This window comes from Brassica rapa, unplaced genomic scaffold, assembly GCF_000309985.2.
Source record: "Brassica rapa cultivar Chiifu-401-42 unplaced genomic scaffold, CAAS_Brap_v3.01 Scaffold0735, whole genome shotgun sequence".
NCBI lineage: Eukaryota > Viridiplantae > Streptophyta > Magnoliopsida > Brassicales > Brassicaceae > Brassica > Brassica rapa.
This window is the reverse complement of record NW_022610675.1, coordinates 37,501-49,510: the sequence shown is the minus strand read 5'-3', so window position 1 is coordinate 49,510 and position 12,010 is coordinate 37,501. Positions and strand designations below refer to the sequence as shown.

The window sequence follows — 12,010 nt, the reverse complement described above, 5'->3', positions numbered from 1 at the left end:
AAACCATCCTGGGGATAAACGCGGTAGGAGGCCGGATGACAAAGGGAACGATAACAATCGTCGCAGAGTCAATATGATCATCGGAGGATCACAATACAGCGGCGATACCGTGTCGGCCATCAAGGCTTACCAACGGAAGGCAGAGTCAAGTGCAAATTGGCCTACATGGTCTCCTCCTCGAGACGGCCAAAGTTGCTCGATCACCTTCACGGAGGAAGAAGCCGGCGGTATCGACCAACCTCACTGCGACCCGCTCGTCATAGATCTTGTCATACGAGATTTAGAAGTCGGATGGGTACTCGTCGACACGGGAAGCACGGTCAACGTAATCTTCCACGACACTCTCAAGCGGATGAGTATCAAACTCGGAGAAGTAATTCCGACGCCAAAACCGCTCACGGGTTTTTCAGGCGAAGTGTCGATGACTCTCGGATCAATCCAATTGCCAGTCATGGCCAAAGAGATCACAAAAATCGTCGAATTCGCGGTAGTCGATCATCCCGCTATCTACAACATAATCATGGGAACCCCATGGCTTAATGCCATGCAGGCAGTTCCATCAACCTACCACCTGGGTCTCAAGTTCCCAACGCTGAGCGGAGTCGCGGCCATCTGGGGATGCCAAAAACAGTCACGACTATGCTTCCTCGCGGAGCATAAGTTAAGGCAAATCACGGCTTCCACAAACGGGAAACGCGCGAAGATAGATCGATCTTCAGCCAAAAGCGCCCCGGGAGAAGACGAAGTAAAATCGTCTATCAACGCAAACGCATCGAACGTCGAGGCTCGACATAAATCCGAAGCCCACGCAACAACTCAACCGGAACATCCGGAAAATAGCATCGACCCAGCCACGATCGACACGGTCAAGGCGGACATCGCGACATCTACCGCCGAGTAAGAACACTCGCGGCATGAAACAGAACTACGAGATGGCTTGATCCTCGAAAGGGGTACGTAGGCAGCTCGTCAAAAGACGAGTTCAGCTATCCCCCTCTCTAAAAAGGGGGGGGGAGTGGGTGCGTATACTCGTATACTCCCACTTAGAAAAATCTTCATTATTGTAATCGAGTTTTTAGAAACTTCAAAAACTTTTTCTACAATATACGTTGTCCTTTCTTATGGAAAACGTTTACGCTTCAGTAAAACACAAAAGAAACTTCAAAGACTCTTGTCTGCGGCCCCTTCCGGCCCAAAAATTGTAAAGATTATCATCTTTCAAAAATACACGCATAATCCTCGATATAACTGCGAGACGTCGCAAAAGTTAAAATTCGAGGACAATGCTAACAAATTGTCCGAACGCGACCACCAAAAACCATACACCCCGTTCGTCGATTGGCCCCGACGAACACGCCAGCCGTCTTAAACAAACGCAATCCGATCACTCTTTTGATCTTTAAAAACGTCCAGCACAAGGACAAAAGCGCGCTACAACAAAAATCCGAAATTTTGGTTTAGCACTTCCAGTTGATTCTGAGAAGATGCTCGATTCGTACCATACAAGTCATATAAGCCGAAAACATATCGCGGACTTTAAATCGGTGCGAGTCAGGAAGAAATCGCAACAGGAAAAACGATAGCCGGCTAGTCACCGCACAAACCTTAACCGAAAGTAAACCTAGGTCTTGCCCTAAACCCAACGCTCTGGTCTCAAACATCTCAGGGCATGATATCTAAAAGATACGAGATCATAAACCATGTCTCTCCGTTCGTATCTCAATGTTCTCGAAAATCGTAAAGGTAAGTAAATTTTTACGAAAATCACGAACGAACCAACAGATTGAACGTCTAATCAGAACTACATACGAGACGACAACTCGTATTTACTTCAACCCTACTCAGGAAAATTCGAAACAAAACATTTATCATATAAATAAACCGCGTAAAGCGGCAAGGGATTCAAAGCCACCAACGGCCAGTCCCGGAAATACAAATACGGCCATCTAGGCCTAAACGAAATCCAAATTCAAAGGGCCACACTCGGCCGAAAACAAGGATAACTGATGCATCCCTCATGATCCAAAGTCAAAGTCCCCGGACAACGAAGCACCAAACGCATCCGCGGGACGATCCACTTCCTCGCCACCATCGTGAAAATCGGTCGGAACCTCCTCGGTATCAGGGGAAACCGGGATGGAATCCCAGAACCCTTGAATCCTCTCGTCAATCGGAGGGATAAGCGCCTCAGCGTGGGCACGGTCACTCATCCCACTCTTCATCAAGCTCATTTCCTCTTCAAACACATAGTCATCGGCTCGCATCCTCCAAAGACTTCCGACCGAACCACGGCACTCGCGAAAGTCACCCACCGAGGTAAACGCATTCTTGAGGTTCCCGTACTCAACCTGGAACTGAGATGCACGAGTCTTCATCACCTCGACGATTTCTCTTTTGCCTTTCCTCTCCGCTTTACGAACAGCCCGCGCATGATCACGAGTAAGCTGCGCCTCTCGCTCCAGCATCTCGCCTTGCACGCGAGCAAGATCCCGCTCCGCTTTCTCCGCTTTGAAGCGGTAGACCATGGCTTCTCTATGGCCCGCCTCAATGGCCGAGCCCAGCAAGCTCAGGCCCTGCAAAATCGATTGGCATGTTATAAATATATACATGGGACAATCACCAAAAAATTCTCAAAAAAAAACTAACCCCATTGATGATGCGAGATCCTTCCGCAACGACTCTCGGCCTCGCCGATTCTTTCGTTGGAGGAGGAGCATCGAAACCCGATGTCAGCCCAGCAAAGAAATCATCGAAATCCGGAATAGGGGCCTCGCTCGAACCACTCCCGTCGTCGTAAGCAAGGTTCGGATCCCATCCTGGAAGCATAGAGTCATCCATCGAAAACTCTATGTCGCCAAGATCGACATCTTTTCCCTTCCAAGAGCTCGACTCCGGCGCAGCTGTCGGAGCTTCGACGGGATTCTGGTCGTCGGGTTCGGAGTCGCTTCCCGTGTCCGCATCCAAAGCAGGACCGAGGACCGGGTTGCACGAATCTCAGTGCCTTCCGAACCCTCTTCGGCGTAAAACAAGTCCAGAAGAAGGGACTGTGACACCCCCGATCGTAGATAACCGGAAATGACACGGTCGATGTTCCCTGATGGTCGACCCGAGGTTCTCGAAATAAATCCGATCGCCTTAGACCAACAACCAAAGAACACAGACGTTCCTATCGGATATTACTCTAGGCTTTTCAACCCGATAAAGCAATATTCAATAGTTAGTTCGTCCCGGACAAGAACTAATATCATATGAGAACTCGTGATTTATAAACATCTTTGATACATTATTTATTTACTTTAAACATCTGACAAAGTGTTATAGTTTTATCCTATGGCCTATCGCCCAACAACGTTTTAAGTAAATATACATCAAAAGGTACGTTGCAAGGACAACAAAATACTACCGCTGGTTGGCCGTTCCTTCCGTCCAAAAAGTAAAGTGTCTCCCGCCTAAGGTTTACCTGCACACACAAATGAGTCATGAGCAACTAGTTTACTCAGTGAATCTAGAATCACAACACAATCAATAACAATCAAGAAATTATCAATGCATATACATGATCATGAAAGTACTAGTACTATACTTTAATATCGATCATCATTGTGAATTCTTATTTTAAACATCACTTCCACAACACCCGCCCGTTACCATACTCATATAATACAATATATATACTAGACCCGAGAAACCACTAAGGCTAACCGAGACTAGTGAGTTAGCATCACCATCATTGTCGAATGTCCGGTATGAACAATCCGACACTGCATCGTCATGCAGTACACGGTCTCCAGGGAGCTACCCCATCATCGTGTCTTCATGACCTTGTTCCGTTCGCAGGACCAAGTCACGGTAATGCGGGGACTTTAGGGATAGTGAATATAACAAGACTTCACATGATTTTACTTCCATAATTATTCCAAAATTAATCCTTAATTAATTATAATTAACTCTTAACTAATCCTAGATTAATCCTTAATTAATCTCATATTAATCCTTAATTAATCCAAGATTAGTACTTAATTAATCCAAGGTTAGTACTCAATTAATCTCAGATTAATTTTCAATTAAACCAAGATTAATTCTTAATTAAACCATGATTAATCCATAATCAAAACCATGATTATTTCATAGTTAAGATTAGTACTTGAGAACAAGTACTAAGATTAGGATTAACCTCACTTTAAAATTATTCATTAAGTGTAAGTGTTTACCATGAGTAAACACAACACCATTCTTAAATATTCAGACACTTTACTAACTTAATCAAGGACTCATTCATGATCTATCTCAACATCTGTCTAGACTCACCTAAAGAACAGTCTTGAAACTGGCTTGGACAAGACTTGAGTTCCTCTTGAACAAAGCTGAATGGACCTGAGAATGGACAAGGTTCTGATCGGTTACTATGGTTAACTCAACAACTCATCTGACTCACTTGATTGTGGCTTACCAAGAGACTGAATGGATAGGATGGGACTAGCAAAGCTCCACACCTTAGCTGATCAAAACAGGGTAAGGTTGGGTTCAGAACATCAACAATCCGACAGTTCGGTTCAAGCTAAACAACTTAAATCAAATCAGTTCAAGCTCGGTTCCTTTCATACCAGATCAGATCAGTTCAGTTCTATTCAGTTAACAACAGTTCAAGACAAGATCAGACTGAGTTTAGTTTCGTTTCTCCAATCAATCCATAACAGCTTAGCAAACTGTTTTAGGAGATGGATTCAAACCGAAACTAAAAAACCTGAACTGTATCATAACTTATACAACTGATCCGACCAAGATCTAAGGTAGCCATGAACTGTTCTGATCAGATACTGACTGAGGCTAGGAGACCAAAGCTTACCAAGACAAACCAAAGGACTAGATGGCCTCAGCTGATCCTCTTCTCCAAGGTAAGCTTGTGGCTGGACTGATCAAAGAGAAAGATCAAGGTCTGATCATGATCTGAACTCAACTAGGTCTAGGTTTTTATTTAAAAATCTCACCTTCTGATCTTTCTCAAAGCAACAGACTGGTCTAGGGTTGAAGATTAGATCACCAAGAATTTTTTTCTTGATTTATTTTCCTAATTTTCTCACTGATTTTTCTGTTCTTCTTTCTCTCTTTCTCTCTGAAATTCTCTAGGTTTTTCTGTAGGTTTCAGAACGTGGGAAGCAGCTGGAGGAGGGTTAAATACAAGCTGTGGTTGCTTCACCTGAGGGTTTAGCTCATAACAAAGCATGGCTAAGAGAAGACAGTTGGCAACCTGCTTCATCATCTGCAGCACACTGTCCTTTCCTTCCCATGAAGTAGTTTCCAGCCAATCATAAATAATTAAAGGAGGAAGCAAGCACACAGGCAGCTTGTGATTGTCATGTGCCATTTACTGAAGAAGCTAAGCAAGCAGGCAGGTGCAAGTCATGTGATTAAAGACTGAGCAAGCAGGCTGGTGGAAGACATGAGTCTGGTCCAAAATTACTTGTAGCAGTTGGTTGATAATTTCCAATAATTTTTAACTAAATATTCCTTGTCTTTGGCTCTCGTCTTGTTCTCGGAAAATCTCTTCCAGTTTAATAAAAATTCGACCAAAATATTTAAGACTCGACCAAACTATCAAGTGAAGGTCTTTCAACCACAAGACAGTCCCGTCGAGAAATTAATCTACCGGGTCGATTTTTATTTCTATTAATCATGGTCGAACCAACTAAAAACTGGTCGAGTGGGATTTTTCTTGACCAAAAATTTATTGGCTCGTGAGGGTTATTACACTCTTCCCCCCTTAAAAGAATTCGTCCCGAATTCTCAAAATACAAGTGTACACCCTTTACTGGACGATTGGGTTATCTGAGAAGAGTTATGGGTAATCAGCTCAGACTTATCTTCATCCTACCATGTTATAACAACTCTCTGTCGCTTTCCCCACAATACTTCAAGTTGCAAAATTTCCCTATTCTTCAATTTCCTGATACGACGCTCGCCTATCCGCAAAGGACCTTCAGGATAGGTGAGGTTAGGTTGCAAGTCCTCTGGTCGCTGCTGCTCGACCATATTTGGATCTGGTATATGCTTACATAGCATCGATACATGAAATACCGGATGCATAGGCATATCGGGTGGAAGTTCTAGTCTATAGGCTACTTCTCCAACTCTAGCGACAATTCGGTATGGTGCCTTTGCTATTGCAGCGGATCCGGGTTCTAAGGTTATACTAAAGGGGTTACTCCTAGACGGCAGCAATCCGTCTAATGCCTTAAACACGTCCTCATATTCTCTGACTACTGGTATTTCTTCCATGTTCTGCTCTTTTTCGTCTTCTACTGGTCCAGCAACTAAGGTCACTAAGTATACTTCTTCACCCTTCTCCAAAAGGTTTTCAATTCTCAGTGCTAACACTAATGACGCTCCAACACTTGGTACTATGCCATGGTAAGCTAAAGGGGGTTGGGTATCTCTCTCGAAAACAATCTTCCTTCGACCACAATCAAGGTGAGCTCGGTAACTTGACAGCCAATCACCTTCAGTTTCAAGAACTTGATCTCCAGGAGAACGGGAATGGATAAATTCACCTTAGTGAATTCTCCATCGAATCATGATGCTACTTCGGGAGCTACAAAACTATGTGTTGCTCCCGAATCGAAAAGGATGTGGGCGGATATTCCACCCACAAGCAAAGTCGCTGACAATAATTGACTTTCCCATCAATTACTTACTCAACAACTTTTATACTATTTTTTTTTATCACCAATTTACCAATCATTTAAAAATTATGCAACACTCAATTGGTTAGGAAAACAAACCTGAAATCGGACCCTGAGGTGGTCCGGATGGTCCTGGTAACTCTAAAGCATAAGCCCTACCAGCAGTGGCTTGACGCTTAGCAGGAGGTAAGGGTAAAGGTGGGTTAACTGGTACAACGGGTTGAGCACTCGAAACAACAGGCTGAGCGAGATGAGTGTGTGGACATGATGTCGCGTAATGTCCTCTCTCTCCACACGTGAAACAAGTAATGTGAGATGGTACAGCCGTTTGGAACTGTACCACGTTCGGACAATCTCGCCTAACATGGCCCAGCTGGCCACAAGTGAAACAAGTCGGGGTTCTATGTCTAGGACCTCCAGAATGACCTCCCTGAAAAGCTCTACCTCCTCGTCCTCGAGACATAGGAGAATGTGGCTGATGCTGACTTTGAACTGATGGACGTCTAGGTTGTGCAGAATGGCTAGAAGAAGCTCTCTCAGCAGCAATGGCCTCCTCCACGTTCACAGCACGCTCAACAAGATCAGCAAGCCTATGAAACTCTACTGCCTCAAGTCTGCTCCTGATATATGGGTTAAGTCCTCGAAGGAACTTACGGATAATCATCATCTCATCCTCCCGACCATAGTGGACATACTTCCTGAGACGGGTGAACTCTGCCTCATACTTCCTAACAGATAATCCTCCCTGAACTAGCTCCATGAATTTAATCTCCAATCGATCACGGGCTTCCGGTGGGAAGTACTTTCGAACGAACGCTGTACGGAAGTCAGCCCAACTCAGATTGAAGTCTCCAAAGTTCCTCTCTACGCATAACCACCAACTGATGGCGTCCTTCTCCAGATAGTAAACAGCCACGTCCTTCTTAAATTCTACCGGACAACGGGTTGCAGCAAAGTTCTGCTCGAGATTGTGCAGCCATGCATCAGCTTCAAAGGGATCAGTGCCTCCCTGGTAACGCTTCGTCCCCAAGTTCTTCATAATCATGACTATCTTCAGAAAGCCCGGATGAGAAGTGGTAGGTACTGGAGCTGGCTGAGCACGCTGTGCTTCACGCTGTGCATTCAATGCTTGATGTTGCAAATTCACCATCTCAGCCATCAGTTCTAGAAGTGCTATTATAGCTGGATCAGTTGGAGCTGGTCCAGGTTGTGCTGCCGGAATAAGTGCAGCAGGGGCTGGTGGAAAATGAGCGGCAGGAGATGCAGGAGCTGCGGGATGATCTTCGTGCACTGGACTATCGTGTACCACATCCACCTCGATGTCCATAAAGTACGGGTCTGGAGACAAAGGCATGTGCACCGGTGTCTGATCATATGACCCTTCAGACGGGTCAGTCTCAAAGCTAGAGCCCGGAGGTGTAGCATCAAAGCTAGGAGTCGGAAGTGGTGCCGGAGTAGATGGCGGCAAAGAGTCTAAAGATGATGAAACCGAAATTGGGAGGTTTGTACCTCCACGGCGTCCAAAGAGTGCTCTTCTCGGTGGCATCTGCAACGAAAGATCATGGTAAGTTTCTACCCAGGTCTATCTATTTCTAAAAGAAGGAACAAACCAACATATCCTAATTATCCTTGCGACACATTTTTGACTCGAAAATTATTTGAAACAAGTCCCATTCAAGCATCGTATAACCATGCTCTGATACCACCTTTGTGACACCCCCGATCGTAGATAACCGGAAATGACACGGTCGATGTTCCCTGATGGTCGACCCGAGGTTCTCGAAATAAATCCGATCGCCTTAGACCAACAACCAAAGAACACAGAGGTTCTTATCGGATATTACTCTAGGCTTTTCAACCCGATAAAGCAATATTCAATAGTTAGTTCGTCCCGGACAAGGACTAATATCATATGAGAACTCGTGATTTATAAACATCTTTGATACATTATTTATTTACTTTAAACATCTTACAAAGGTACGTTGCAAGGACAACAAAATACTACCGCTGGTTGGCCGTTCCTTCCGTCCAAAAAGTAAAGTGTCTCCCGCCTAAGGTTTACCTGCACACACAAATGAGTCATGAGCAACTAGTTTACTCAGTGAATCTAGAATCACAACACAATCAATAACAATCAAGAAATTATCAATGCATATACATGATCATGAAAGTACTAGTACTATACTTTAATATCGATCATCATTGTGAATTCTTATTTTAAACATCACTTCCACAACACCCGCCCGTTACCATACTCATATAATACAATATATATACTAGACCCGAGAAACCACTAAGGCTAACCGAGACTAGTGAGTTAGCATCACCATCATTGTCGAATGTCCGGTATGAACAATCCGACACTGCATCGTCATGCAGTACACGGTCTCCAGGGAGCTACCCCATCATCGTGTCTTCATGACCTTGTTCCGTTCGCAGGACCAAGTCACGGTAATGCGGGGACTTTAGGGATAGTGAATATAACAAGACTTCACATGATTTTACTTCCATAATTATTCCAAAATAATCCTTAATTAATTATAATTAACTCTTAACTAATCCTAGATTAATCCTTAATTAATCTCATATTAATTGTTAATTAATCCAAGATTAGTACTTAATTAATCCAAGGTTAGTACTCAATTAATCTCAGATTAATTTTCAATTAAACCAAGATTAATTCTTAATTAAACCATGATTAATCCATAATCAAAACCATGATTATTTCATAGTTAAGATTAGTAGTTGAGAACAAGTACTAAGATTAGGATTAACCTCACTTTAAAATTATTCATTAAGTGTAAGTGTTTACCATGAGTAAACACAACACCATTCTTAAATATTCAGACACTTTACTAACTTAATCAAGGACTCATTCATGATCTATCTCAACATCTGTCTAGACTCACCTAAAGAACAGTCTTGAAACTGGCTTGGACAAGACTTAAGTTCCTCTTGAACAAAGCTGAATGGACCTGAGAATGGACAAGGTTCTGATCGGTTACTATGGTTAACTCAACATCTCATCTGACTCACTTGATTGTGGCTTACCAAGAGACTGAATGGATAGGATGGGACTAGCAAAGCTCCACACCTTAGCTGATCAAAACAGGGTAAGGTTGGGTTCAGAACATCAACAATCCGACAATTCGGTTCAAGCTAAACAACTTAAATCAAATCAGTTCAAGCTCGGTTCCTTTCATACCAGATCAGATCAGTTCAGTTCTATTCAGTTAACAACAGTTCAAGACAAGATCAGACTGAGTTTAGTTTCGTTTCTCCAATCAATCCATAACAGCTTAGCAAACTGTTTTAGGAGATGGATTCAAACCGAAACTAAACAAGACCTGAACTGTATCATAACTTATACAACTGATCCGACCAAGATCTAAGGTAGCCATGAACTGTTCTGATCAGATACTGACTGAGGCTAGGAGACCAAAGCTTACCAAGACAAACCAAAGGACTAGATGGCCTCAGCTGATCCTCTTCTCCAAGGTAAGCTTGTGGCTGGACTGATCAAAGAGAAAGATCAAGGTCTGATCATGATCTGAACTCAACTAGGTCTAGGTTTTTATTTAAAAATCTCACCTTCTGATATTTCTCAAAGCAACAGACTGGTCTAGGGTTGAAGATTAGATCACCAAGAATTTTTTTCTTGATTTATTTTCCTAATTTTCTCACTGATTTTTTCTGTTCTTCTTTCTCTCTTTCTCTCTGAAATTCTCTAGGTTTTTCTGTAGGTTTCAGAACGTGGGAAGCAGCTGGAGGAGGGTTAAATACAAGCTGTGGTTGCTTCACCTGAGGGTTTAGCTCATAACAAAGCATGGCTAAGAGAAGACAGTTGGCAACCTGCTTCATCATCTGCAGCACACTGTCCTTTCCTTCCCATGAAGTAGTTTCCAGCCAATCATAAATAATTAAAGGAGGAAGCAAGCACACAGGCAGCTTGTGATTGTCATGTGCCATTTACTGAAGAAGCTAAGCAAGCAGGCAGGTGCAAGTCATGTGATTAAAGACTGAGCAAGCAGGCTGGTGGAAGACATGAGTCTGGTCCAAAATTACTTGTAGCAGTTGGTTGATAATTTACAATAATTTTTAACTAAATATTCCTTGTCTTTGGCTCTCGTCTTGTTCTCGGAAAATCTCTTCCAGTTTAATAAAAATTCGACCAAAATATTTAAGACTCGACCAAACTATCAAGTGAAGGTCTTTCAACCACAAGACAGTCCCGTCGAGAAATTAATCTACCGGGTCGATTTTTATTTCTATTAATCATGGTCGAACCAACTAAAAACTGGTCGAGTGGGATTTTTCTTGACCAAAAATTTATTGGCTCGTGAGGGTTATTACAGGGACCATTCCTGAGAAGATCCCTCACCGAAATGATGTCCTCGGGGAACGGAGCAAAAGGGTTGATGAAGGGATGATCATTCGGCAACCTCCGGAACAATGGAATGCAACTCTCTTCGACGGATGCAGCGTCTATACGGACAAAGAAAAAGAACTTCTTCCACGAGTTGAAGTTCGAAATAAACTTCTTAACCACTGACATAAATTTCCGAGGGACCAACCTATGCTTATCCGTACCCCTGACAAGTTGAAGCCTCAAAAGCGCTTCATAATGATCGACGGAAAGGGAAAGGCCATGCTCGTAGCTTAGGATCAGGATCCCAATAAGGTGCTGAATGGCAAGGGGTGTCAACTGACTTATCGCAACTTCGAAACGGTCCAACACTCGGACGAGAATTTCGGGTATGGGGAACCAGAGGCGACAACGCACTACGAACGCCTCATAACAAGTAAAGTAACCCTCCGGGGGGTTGTTAGCACATTCCCCGCGGCAGGGAACCCGGAACTCCACAGCATCCGGGATGTGGTAGAACGATCGCATCGTCGCGAGAAACTCGTCAGTAGTCCTGCTTGCATCCTCTTCCTCGACTCCACGATGGACCAGGACCGGGAACGGCTTCTCCTTGGGAGGGGTCAACGAGCCATAATGAGCAACCCACCATGCCTCGTTCTCGGCAGGATGCACCGAGTGAGGCCCATCTTCGGAACGACGAGCTCTTCATAAGGACTCGCGGACGAAGACCCTTTTTTCGCAATCTTTTTCTTGCTCGACATCTTTACACTTCTCTTGAGAGAATAGAGGAAAAGGGTGGAGAGAAAGATAGAAAGTTTTTTTGAAAGATCTTAGAGAAAAACAAGAAAGTGAAAAAATTATGGAACAAGTTACCTCTCTTCTTATAAGACATGAGGATTTACTATTCAAGCTCGGACTTTCGGATATTAATTCCATCCATCACGCCTAACTTGCCAAACATGCC

At 43.6% G+C, this 12,010-nt stretch overlaps 1 protein-coding gene across 1 annotated transcript; it reads right to left on the bottom strand.

Moving 5' to 3' along the window:
- Positions 1-7,764: 7,764 nt before the first annotated feature.
- LOC117130862 (predicted GPI-anchored protein 58) lies at positions 7,765-8,226 on the bottom strand (the record flags this gene model as incomplete). Its single annotated transcript, XM_033283465.1, has 1 exon — positions 7,765-8,226. A coding segment is annotated over exon 1 (462 nt), but the record flags the coding sequence as incomplete, so codon positions are not given.
- Positions 8,227-12,010: the final 3,784 nt, after the last annotated feature.